Source organism: Scyliorhinus torazame, chromosome 9 (assembly GCF_047496885.1).
Source record: "Scyliorhinus torazame isolate Kashiwa2021f chromosome 9, sScyTor2.1, whole genome shotgun sequence".
NCBI lineage: Eukaryota > Metazoa > Chordata > Chondrichthyes > Carcharhiniformes > Scyliorhinidae > Scyliorhinus > Scyliorhinus torazame.
In genome coordinates this window covers 76,020,749-76,033,630 of record NC_092715.1, presented here as the reverse complement: position 1 = coordinate 76,033,630, position 12,882 = coordinate 76,020,749, and the positions used below count along the sequence as shown (strand labels likewise).

At 41.0% G+C, this 12,882-nt stretch overlaps 1 protein-coding gene across 8 annotated transcripts in view; it reads right to left on the bottom strand.

Annotated features, from left to right (window-relative positions):
• Positions 1 to 12,882, bottom strand: part of zfyve16 (zinc finger, FYVE domain containing 16) — a 178,345-nt gene that overhangs the window by 11,639 nt on the left and 153,824 nt on the right. For 7 of the 8 annotated variants that reach the window (XM_072516164.1, XM_072516163.1, XM_072516168.1 and 4 more), the window contains 2 exons: positions 8,800 to 8,976; positions 2,975 to 5,342 (listed from right to left, as the gene is read on the bottom strand). In XM_072516164.1, coding sequence (XP_072372265.1) covers positions 5,175 to 5,342; positions 8,800 to 8,976 — 345 coding nt within the window. In that variant the 3' untranslated portion in view covers positions 2,975 to 5,174. Of the gene's footprint in view, positions 1 to 2,974; positions 5,343 to 8,799; positions 8,977 to 12,882 lie in introns of those variants that run through there. The other variant, XR_011949038.1, reaches the window with a different exon arrangement.

Below are 12,882 nucleotides of genomic sequence, written 5' to 3'. Positions count from 1 at the left end.
CCAAAGAATGAGATCCATCACATCCACAAAACTGATCTGAAAGATTACCTGCTGACCACTGCTAAATTTATATAAAACTGCTTCACAGCATCAGAGGCCTGGCTTCAACCATTTCAATTCACTCCACGTGACATATAGAAATGGTTGAAGGCATTGGATACTGCAAACGTTTTTGCCCTGACAACATTCCGGAAATAATACTGAAGACATCTGCTCCAGAACTAGCCATGCCCCTCGCCAAGCTGTTCCAATACAGCTATAACATTGACATTTATCGAACAATGTGAAACACTGCTCAGATATATTCTGTTCACAAAAAGCAGGTAAAATCCAAACCAGCCAACTGCAGCCTCTCTGACTACTCTCAATTATCAGTAAAGTGATGGAAGATGTCGTCAACAGTGCTATTATGCTTTAAGAATTTACTCAGCAATAACCTCTTAACTGGTGTTCATTTTGGGTTTTGCCAGAGCCATTCAGCTCTGGTTCTCAGCTTTGGTTCAAAAGTGGACAAAAAGAAAGGTGATGCAATGTAACTTCCTTTGACATCAAGGCAGCATTTGATTGAGTGTGGCATAAAGGAGCCCTAGCAAAACTGGAGTGAATGGAAATTGGTGGTGGGGGGGGGGGCGGCTCTCCATTGGTTGGAGTCATATCTAGGAAGTCAATCATCTCAGTTCAAGGAGATTGCTGTTCCAAAGGGTAGCGTCCTAGGCTCAACCATCTTTAGATGTTTCATCAATGATGTTCCCTCCACCCAAAGATCAGAATTATGGATATTCGCTGATGATTTCACAATATTCAGCATCATTCGCAACTCCTCTGGTAATAAAGCAGTACATGTCCACGTGCAGCAAGACCTGGACAACATTCTGGTTTGGGCAGACAAGTGGGAAGTAACATTCTTGCCACACGAGTGCTGGGCAATGACCATCTCCAAAAAGAGGGAATCTAACCATCTCCCCATGACATCCAATGGCATTACCACTGCTAATCACCAACTATCAACATCCTGGGGGTTATCACTGACAAGAAACTGAACTGGAGCAACCATTTAAATACAGTAGCTATAAGAGCAGATCAGAGCCTGGGAATTCTGCAGACAGTAACTCACCTACTGATTCACAAAGTCCACTATCTGGAATACTCTTCAGTTACCTGGATGAGTGCAGCACCAATATTACAGAAGCTTGACAGTATCCAGAACAAATCAGCCTGCTTGATTGGCACCTCATCCACCTCTGATGCATAGGAGTAGCAGTGAGTACCGTCTACATGATGCACTGCAGCAATGAGGAAGGTTCCTTAGACAGCACCTTCAAAAGCCGTGGCTTTTACCACTTAAGTCAACTGCAGTAGATACATGGGAGCACTACTATCTATATGTTCCCCAATCACACACTATTCTGACTTGGAAATATCTTGCCATTTATTCACTGTTGCGGGGTCATAATCCTGGAACTCCCTTTGTAACAACAGTGTGAGAGTTCCCTCCAACACATGGTCTATAGGGGTTCAAAAAGACAGCTCACCTTCACCTTCTCAAGAGCAATTAGGAATAGGCGTTAAATGCTAGTCTCGCCAGCGAAGCTCACATTCTAGTGAAGGAATTAGAAATTATTCAACAGCCCCATTCATTAAAGGAGGGTGACTTTTTCCCCTCTCATCAGAAAATGTCTTTAGAAATAATTTACTTCAAAATGCATAATATTGCACAAGATTGCAATATCATTTTATTATTCAGATATAAAAATTAATTTCAGCCTTTTCATTTGCATATTGTTTTTCAATTGCGCAGGAGAGGTTGAATAAACATAACTAAAAACACCTTTTGGAGTTGACTGTGGTTGGTTTCTGGATCACGGGTCTTCTTTACTCATGAAATGACAGACTGCCAATCACTTACAAATATTTTGCCTTTCATTTACTTATGCAGAAGAGGCAATGTGGCAATGGATTTATTTGGGGCACAAGTACTACACAATCTCTGGTGGCAAGAGAATCAATCTCAAATATGTTTCTTTTTAAATTGGACTTCCAGTCTGAGCTACACGGGCAGCAAAAGGACTGGAAAAAAGATCTAAATTAATTTCCAAATAGACCAAATCCACCCGCACCACTGTATGCAAACCATGTTCCAGTAAGGGCAGCATGGTGGTGCAGTGGTTAGCACTGCTACCTCACGGCACTGAGGTGCCAAGTTCGATCCCGGCTCTGGGTCACTGTCCTTGTGGAGTTTGCACATTCTCCCCGTGTTTGCGTGGGTTTCGGCCCCACAACCCAAAGATGTGCAGGCTAGGTGGATTGGCCACGCAAAATTGTCCCTTAATTGGAAAAAATGAATTGGGTACTCTAAATGTATTTTTAAAAAAACACGTTCCAGTAGAATTCCTTCTAGTCATATCTATTTTTTTTAAAAAACACATCGTGAATAGACCGCCATGAAAAGAATTCTTGAAATATCTTGAAAAGGCTTAGAAAACTAACATAGGTGACCTACAGGTAAAGCTTTCAACGCACATAGTTACTCATAATTAATGTGTTTCAAAAAGTTATAATGGGTTGAATCATGATTTATTATTGCACCTGCAGCAAATAACTTTTGATGCTTAATGAAAGCTCTTAGAATGGTGCAACATTTTAAGTGAAATGTTAAACATATTTGTTTAATCTCATTTGATGGCTCTAGCAAGTCTTAGTAATCACAAACCATATTTGTAGCTAGATTTTATAATATACAGAAGTTTGAAACATGATAATAGGCCTATTCTAGAACATAAAATGAATACACAGCGAACTAATAATGCAATGGAATTTAAAATTAAATCTGATCCCTAAAGATTTTACAGCGATTCTCCCCCAGCTTAATCTGCCTGCTGCTACAGGGAGTCAGGACTTCAGGATTTCCCTCTAACCTGCTTATTCTTATCCATTTGAATACTGTAAACGTTGGCAACAATTGAATTAGATCTCCTTAATTTTCTAGTGATTTATTTTCCATCATAAATATACATGGGTACACATAAATAATAATATGCAGGAAACAAATGATTCATCATTTTACAAAATGCAGATCGACATGTTTTAAAACTGAACGTTCAAGGGCACTCTAATTTGATTTTTGTTTATACAGAAATAAAATTGCCTGATGCCCCCATTGTGCGGAGGACATTTTATTACTTTAACCTTTCAAGCACACAGCATTGAACAGGTTTGAATGGCAAGTGCAAGCATATCTTTCCCCGTGCATTGGCAGTAAAAAGCAAAACATTATATTTGGAAAGACAAGAATTAGTGATTCTACAGACATTTAACTGAATACAAAGCCTACAAGAAGAAATTAGGCAAATATACATTTTAACACTTTTCAGAGACTCAAAGGACGGATATAGATCCATAGGTCCTATGGTAGGGAAATTGCACATTTCTAACCGTAGCTAAATACCAGTTAGACTTAAGGATACAGCGACTGTACCTAACAGCCCATGTATTGCCTGCTTTTTTTTTTTTTTAAATTAGCTGTTCAAAACCTCAAAAATGTGAAGCTGATTTAACATCCCATAAATGTTCTCAAATTGATTATATTCTATTTGAAACTATAATTTTTACCACCATTTTATAAAACTAATAAAAAAGTACGAAAGATAAGTATGCTTGAAATAAGTTTTCAATTGATTCAAGCATTTGTGAAAATTTAAGCCGCAGTCATAAAGTTGCGTACTACTGCATATTCAGATAGTGTAAACCTTTTGTAAACAAGGGTATGAAAAATTTCCATTTGTTATCAAAAAAAGTTAGTCAGTATACATAAACTTTATTAACATAATTAATTCTTTCTGCAGGTTCATATCCTCACATAGGAATATCAGATGCATGAAATATGCGAAAGCACAATGTGACTTGCTCAAAGATCCGGTTGTTATGGCTCACTAGATGGACCATCAGGTGGGATATCTATTTTAAAGTAATACTGGCAAGGAGACTACTTTTTTAAAATATCTAAACTGTTACTAGAGAGGTCAACATTATTTTATGTTATTTTACCGAGTCGAAGAAGGCTACAACTCAGTAATTGACACCATTTTTCAGATGACAGTTGATAGCTTGCCCTCATGCACTGCTTTATTCTCTCCATAAAAATGGTGCCAGCTATTGCAGAACTAGGGTATTTCATACACATGAAGAGCATTGCCTAAAGGGCTTTTTAAACTCTTAACATTTCCAACCACCACAGGATATTGTGCAAAAAGAAAAAACGTGTTTGTGCAGTGCTCCTCACTTTTCTTCCAGATTTAATTTAGCAGCTCTGAACCATCTTTCAATCACTAAATCCCTTGGGAAATAGCTCCAAAATTCTGACCATTTCACATGACTGTGCACAAATATCAATTTACAAAATAAACTACTGTGCGAGTCTTTAGGGGGAGAGAAAAAAAGAGACTTGTTTCCCTTCTTTCTTATTCACCCATCTTTAGACATGAGCATCTAGGAAACATTAAAGATCATAGAATCCGTGCAAAATGACTCAAATCCCATTTGTGGCACAATTGTTTCCAGCTCATCATATGCTACCTCCCTCAGTTACAACAGAGGACATTTTGAATTAAATATAATCATTTTTATTTTTTTAAACTGCTGCACAAGTTTATCTTCCAACTTATTACTCAGCATTATTTCCAACATTAAACTGGAACTTGGTTGTACTAAGTGGACTGATAAAAGTGCATTTAAATTATGCCAATATGTTCCTGTGGACTTGGAATAATTGCATTACTTTACCTTTTGTACTTGAAATGCAATCCAGCCATTGGCCCAGGTTCTGGTTGTACATGTAACATCCACTACGGGACTTCAAATTCTGGAGCTCCACGAACTTTGAGCAAGCAGATTTCATGTCAAGATTCTGAATGAGAATACAAATGGGTTCGGAACAGGAACTCAACCATTTTGTCGAATAAACCTCACCTCACAAGATGGACTGCCCTGCAACCATGTGTGCTTGTGAGCACAGCACCTGTGAGAAAAGATTAGCTCATGATATTGATCATTGTATTCTTTAGTGAAGTTACTGAAACAGACATAGATTCTGGAAAGCTTCAATTTTTTTCGGGACATCTTTCCAGGAATGAAGGAAAATTCTGTGCTAAAGGGATTCATCACATTTTTACTTCCCTTCATCCTGAGACAAGGCTTTCCAAAATGAAGAAGAATAATTCCATCTCTAGAGGACCACTGCTAGCATAAGAACTCCCACTGTGAATCACTGGGATTAATGCACTATCCAGGTCATTCATGTAGTGTTGTGGAAGAAGTTGGCCCCTTGATCCTGCTTGATACTCCACCTGTAATACACAGATAAATAAAAGAACATCAAATATGCTAAAATCTGGAGAACCCCCAAGTATTATTTTAAAATTTGCATCATTGATTTATCTAGCTATTTGTAGAACATGCACTTAGGCTCCTGCCTCAGCAAATGCTTCAGAAACTCAAAACAAACTAGTTAAATCTCGAACAACCAAAAAAATTAGTTTAATAAAAATATCTAAGTGGTTGGAACTTCCACCCTACTTTGGCTCAGCCAGACCTGCTGCCTGTATCCTAAATTGAAGTAAGTCTTGTTCACCCATCACTGCGTTCACTAACCTACATTGGCTCCCGACCCAGCAACACCTCCAATTTAAAACTCTCATGTTTGTGTTCAAATTCCTCCCATGGCTGCACTCCTCCCTATCCCTGTAATCTTCTTTAGTCGTACAACACAAAGGAATTGCTGCACTCCTCCAATTCTAGTTTCTTGTACATCCCCACTTTCTAACACATTGCTATTAGTGGCTATATACCTCATGAATTTCTCTCCGAACCGCTCTATCATACTTCAAGGCTATCCTTAAAACCTAGCATTTTCACCAAGCCTTTTGTCATCTATTCCAATGTCTCTTTATGTGGCTTGGTGTCACATTTTATTTGATAACACTCCTGTGAAGTGCCTTGGGTGGCCTCGCATGTTAAGGGCATTATATAAATGCAAGTTGCTGTCACTGTTAAAGATGTTGAACTGTGGCATATGACACTGGATACAAAGTATAAAGTACAAAACATAGAAACTAAAATAATTTAAGCAGTCCATGAATGGTATTGAAGAAACTAAGAATGAAGTTGGGACAGATCTACTGGAACATGGGGAACTTTGCTTCAACAATACAGTGCTGCCTTCATACCAAACTTAAAGGTATCATTCAATCCTTAAGGAAAAATAAAGAAATATCAGGTTGAGTTCCCCTAGTGTTTAACAATATAGTTGAAAAAAAACCTGAAGAAACAAGGCTTTTTCCATTATTCAGGATGTAATTATGACCTTAGCGCTTATATGGAAGAATAATCCAAACATTAAAAGGGTTAATTCTCTGAAGACAGAGTCATGGGCAATTTTCCACATCGCCAAGTAAATGCCAGCTTAGCTAGGGAGATTTCAGGAAAACCAGCTTTGGCACTCCATCTGGGATGTTATCAGGGCTATGTACATGTACTCTGGCTTTCCCCGATGCCACACGGAATGGATGTAATTGGTTACAGGCTGTCATCGGTGATGATGGGAAACCAGAGGACAATGAGAACGATCATCCATTTCTACCTCAAAATAAACACAGCAGCATACGAAAGGTTATGAAAAGTGTCAGTAATTCTTCACCATGATCAAGATGTGGAATTGAGTGAAATAAATGTGGTGGAGGTCAAATCCCCCGAAATCACTTAAGTAACCAATGTTTGGGCAGGTGGGGGCAACAGGTTGTAGATCCTTACTGGGTGAATGAGTTAAGAAATCAAATGAATTTCTTCTTTTGCATTTACCTTGAAAGTACTCATATATCCCATCACAGGAAACTATTGAACTGGACTAGCCATATTAATCTGTGGCTTCCAGGGCAGGTCAAAGGCCAGGAATCCTACGGCGAGTAACTCAACTACTAACACCCCAAAGCCTGTCCACCATCTACACAGCACAAGTCAGAAATGTAATGGAATACTCTCCACTTGCCTGGATGAGTGCAGATCAAACAACACTCAAGAAGCTCAACACCATCCAGGACAAAGCAGTCCGCTTGATTGCTCCTCCTTCCACAAACAGTCAAACCCTCCACCACCAAAGAACAGTGGCAGCCGTGTGTACCATCTACAAGATGAACTGCAGTACGGGCAGCACGGTGGCGCAGTGGTAGCACTGCAGTCTCACTGCGCCGAGGTCCCAGGTTCGATCCTGGCTCTGGGTCACTGTCCGTGTGGAGTTTGCACATTCTCCCCGTGTTTGCGTGGGTTTCGCCCCCACAACCCAAAGATGTGCAAGGTAGGGGGATTGAACACGCTAAATTCCCCCTTAGTTGGAAAAAATGAATTGGGTGCTCTAAATTTATTTTTTTTAAAGATGCACTGCAGTAACTCACCAAGGTTCCTTAGACAGCACCTTCCAAACCCACGGCCACTACCATCTAGAAGGATAAGAGCAGCAGATACCTGGGAACCCCACCACCTGGAGGTTCCCCTCCAAGTCACTCACCACCCTGACTTGCAGTTCAAGAAGGCAACTCACCACCTTCTTTTCAAGAGCAACTAGGGATGTGCAATAAATAGTGGCCTAACCAGTGACGGCCACATCCCTTAAATGAATTTAAAAAGAACTTTATCTCAGGGCCCTGAAAATCAACTAAACCTGTCAAAAAGGCCCTGCACGATTCCTTTCACGTAATCAATTCATTAATACTAAAAGCTAATCCATGACTTTTTTCCAAAATGGATAAAAGGAAAAACAGGAATAGGACTCGGCCATTTAGCCCATTAAACCTGCTCATCCATTCATTCAGACCATAGCTGATCTGGTACCTAACTCCACGTACCCATCTTTCCCCATATCCCTCAATACCACTCTCTAACAAAAATCAATCAATCTCAGTTTTAACATTAGCAACTGATCCAGTGCTCCCATTTGTGAAAGAGTTCCACAAGTCTGCCACCCTTTGAAAGGTTCCCCAACTTCAATCTAACTTTCAGCCGATGCTTCAGAGTCTTAAGACTCCCCAGCCAGTAGAAATAGTTTCTCCCAAGTTGCTCTGTTACCCTTAATACCTTAAAAACTTTGATCAAAGCACCCCTTGGAATTCCAGCAATACACCTTATTTACTTCTCGTAGCTTACCCCTTGGAATCCAGGTCAATATTTCCTGTAAACTGTACGACTGCGCAGAACCAGGAAGTCCTCATGCAGGTTGATGCATTTTGGTCCCTTGAAGTTACTGTGCTTGCACAGCCACACATGTTGGCCCAAGTATGATTGTAGCAAATCTAAACTGTACGCGTTGCAAGGTCAAAAATGATCCGTGGACAATTTTTATAAGCTGATACTCTTCCTAATTTTGTTCTTTTGTGTTCCAGTTTTTGACTCAAAGCCTACTTGACCAAATGTGACACAGCTCTAATGGCACTGTAAGAGTACTAAAAGTACACAGGGAAGCACATTGGGGAAGTGTGTATTGAAGACCAAAAAAAAGGTGAGGGAGGGAATGAGGGAAGAGACATGAATCAAATATGCTGAAGTATTCTAACAGTATGTACTGCAGCAACACGAAACATATTCAAACTCAATATCATACTTTTGTGATAAAGATATTTTTTACATAATTAAGATTGAAAGTCAGGTGACAAGTTGTGCCATTAATGTGCGCATCATCAGGAAGCCCTATAATGTGCATGCAGAAAATGGAAGGACTTGTTAAAAATACAGTTATATGTTTTTTGTCATCTTTACCTTGTCAGTTTCTAAAGAGACCCTGAGGCTCAGCTTATTTATTCCAATTTCTTTCAAGACCTTTAGGTGAGGGCACAGTGCAGCACAGCATGCATTGGCAATCTGCTCAGTCAGTTCACTCTGTACAGCTGGAACAGTAGGACTAAGAGGATCATGATTTCTTTGCAAATAGAATACCTAGAATAATAATCAATGCATTTTCAAGTTAATGATTATGTTTATTATTTGTCTCAAAACACTGTATATTTTCCAAAAGTAAATTCCTACAGTGCAGAAGAAGGCCATTCAGCCAATTAAACCTGCACTAACCGTCTGAAAGAGCACCCTACCTAGGCCACTGCCCCACCCTATCCCATAACCCACCTAACCTGCACATCTTTTAACAGTGGGAGGAAACCAGGGCACCCGGAGGAAACCCAAGTAGACACTGGGAGAAGTCACCCAAGGCCAGAATTGAACGTGGTCCCTGGCGCTGTGAGGCTGCAGTGCTAAGCACTGTGCCAACCCGGCAGTTATAGCACCACAGTGATCAAGAGGATTTTGAGAAGGCGACAACGATGATTGATATGGGGAGGGCGGTGGATGTTGTTTACATGGACTTCAGTAAAGCCTTTAACAAGGTGCCTCATGGCAGACTTGCACAAAAGGTGGTCACACGGGATCAGAGGTGAGGTGGCAAGATGGATACAGAGCTGGCTCAGTCACAGAAGACAACGGGTAGCAGTAGAAGGGTGTTTTTCTGAATGGAAGGTTGTGACTATTGGTGTTCCACAGGGATCTATGCTGTGGCCTATGTTGTTTGCAGTATACATAAACGATTTGGAGGAAAATGTAGCTGGTCTGATTAGTAAGTTTGCGGTTGACACCAAGGTTGGTGGAGTGGTAGATGGTATTGAGGATTGTCAGAGGATACAGGAGGACATAGATGGGTTGGAAACTTGGGCAGAGAAATGGCAAATGGAGTTTAATCTAGACAAATGTGAGGTTATGAATTTTGGTAGGTCTAACAGAGGGGAAATATATCGTAAATGGCAAAACTCTTAGGAATATAGAAAGTCAGAGATCTGGGTGTACAGGTCCACAGATCTTTGAAAGTGGCAACACAAGTGGACAAGGTAGTCAAGAAAGCATATGGAATACTTGCCTTCATTGGACAGGGCATCGAATATAAAAACTGGCAAGTCATGCTACAGTTGTATAAAACCTTGATACGGCTGCATTTGAAATATTGCGCACAATTCTGCTCGCCACACTACCAGAAGGATGTGGAGGTTTTGGAGATGGTGCAGAGGAGGTTTACCAGGATGTTGCCTGGTATGGGGGGTGTTAGCTATACAGCGAGGCTGAATAGACTTGGAGTGTTTTCATTAGGACTGTTTTCATTAGAATGACGGAGGTTGAGGGGTGACCTGATAGAGGTCTACAAAACTATGAGGGGCCAAACTAAATCTAGACAAGAGTGAGTAATTTGTGGTATCTCGGCCGGGGGTGGGGGCAGGGGTGGGGGGGGCTGCCATTACGTAGGGTAGGGACTCACTTTAGGTACCTCGGGGTGCAGGTTGCCCGGGAATGGGGGGGGGGGGGGGGGGGGTCCTCAGGTACAACATTTCTAGTTTGGTGAGGAGAGTGAAAGCTGATCTGGTATGGTGGGACAGTCTCCCTCTGTCACTGGCGGGTCGGGTACAGGCGGTTAAAATGACTGTGTTGCCGCGATTTCGGTTTATTTTTCCAAGCCTGCCGATTTTCCTGCCAAAGGCTTTTTTCAGAGAGATTGAGGGAAGGATTACGTTGTTCATATGGGGAGGGAAGGTGGACAGAGTTAGAAAGGTGCTACTCCAGAGGGGAAGGCAGGCAGGGGATTTGGGTCTTCCGAACCTGATGTACTACTACTGGGCGGTGAATGTGGAGAAGGTGCGGAGCTGGGTAAGAGGGGTTGATGCCCAGTGGGTCAGAATGGAGGAGAGTTTGTGCAGAGGGTCGGGATTGAAAGCACTAGCAACAGCGCCGCTCCAGATAGCCCCGGGGAAGTACTCAGGGAGTCCGGTAATAATAGCTTCATTGAGAATTTGGCTAATCACGTTCATATGTTTTGGTCCTGTCCAAAGCTAGAGGATTACTGGAAGGAAGCTTTTAAAGTAATTTCTAAAGTGGTGCACGTAGTGCATATTCGGGGTGTCAGGCCAGCCAGGGTTGGAAACGGGTACGGAGGCAGATGTTGTAGCCTTCACCTCATTCATCGCCCGAAGGCGGATCCTGATGGGATGGAGAGCAACCTCTCCACCCTGTGCCCTGGCATGGCGGGAGGGACTTGTTGAAATTCTTGACTCTTGAGAATGTTAAGTTTGAACTGAGGGGAAGGATGGAGGGGTTCTACAATTCATGGGCATTATTCATCATGCACTTTCAAGAACTGGATAACATCGCACATTAGTTGGGGGCGGTGAGTGTTGATGGTGACTATGAGTGATTTCTGATTCCTTTTTGTCATTTGTTTATGTGAACATGTGAACAATGTTTGGGGTTTGGTGGGAGGATGGGACCATTGTTATTGATATGGGGATTGACATATTTGTTAATGATTATTGTTTATTGTTGGTGGGTGTAAATTTGGGAGAAAATGTGAAAAAGGAGAATAAAGAAATATTTTATTTTTAAAAAATTATGAGGGGCATGGATAGAGTAGATGGACAGGCACTCTTTCCAAGGGTGGAGGGGTCAGTCACTAGGGGGCAGATTTAAAGATGTGCGAGGCAGTTGTTTTTATTTAGAGGATGGTGAATGTCTGGAACGCGTTGCCAGGGGAGGTTGTGGAAGCAGATATATGAACAGTGTCAAAAGACATCACAACAAATACATGGATAGGAAGGGTATAGAGAAATACGGCACAAGGAAGTGCTGAGGGTTTTGGCCAAGGGTGGTATCATGACCAGTACAGGCTTGGAGAGCCTAAGGCCCTGTTCCTGTGCTGTATTGTTCTTTGAATTTTAACTATTAGTGTGGGTTGGAGAAGATGGGGCGTTCTCTTCAGAGCAACGGAGATTGAGGGGACATTTGACAAAGGTGTACAAGGTTATGACCGGTTTACATAAGGTAGATAAATGTACAAGGACTACAGGATACAGATGTGAGATTTTGACAAGAAATATGAGGAAGAACTTTTCATGCAGCAATTAGTAATGACTTAAAACGCACTGCCTAAGAGGGTGGTGGAAATGGAGACAATTAATTATTTCAAAAGGAAATTAGATGGACACTTGAGGGTATTAAGCCTGCAGGGCAACAGGAATAGAGCAGCGGAAATAGAATTAGAATAGAACCCGAGGGCGGCATGGTGGCGCAGTGGTTAGCACTGCTGCCTCACTGAGCTGAAGAGCTGGGTTTGATACCGGCCCCGGGTCACTGTCCCTGTGGAGTTTGCAAATTCTCCCTGTGTTACCCCCACAACCCAAAGATGTGCTACTTTGTACTAAATAAAGCTGCAGGTCAGAGTGCTGTCAGAAATGTCACAACACAGAAACAGATGTAGTAACAGCACTTAGAACTGACATGTTACACTAGCCAATGCCAAAAATACACGATATAAGCAAGGTTGGTGGAAGGACTGTAGTTGCAAACTGATGGGCAACAATAAAGCATGTTGTTTTGCAATATATTTCTACATATTTTGTAACATATTATTGCTGAATAATCAAAGTTGTTTTATTTGTGCTCATACAGCAAAAAACAGTATTGTTAAATATTTGATGCCAGAACAGAGAACTTCATAGCTTGTTAAATCTTGACGGTTTTGCTGTTCAGGAAAGAAATGGATCAATTACAATCGATGTTTATTCATTAGTTATTCAAAGTGAAGTTATATCACTAAATCATTGCTCACTTTGTATGCTTACAACTAGCATGCAGGTATAGTGAAACGTTTGTAATAAATTCTGTATAGTTGAATTCAACGCTTATTTTCTGAAGATTTGTGAAGTGAAATGGACTCGATAACACCCATCAAGTAAATCACTAAATTGCACATGTAAGATTTTTAGGTTACTATCTAGAATACTAATTATTAAAATCTAACTTTATTACTAATGT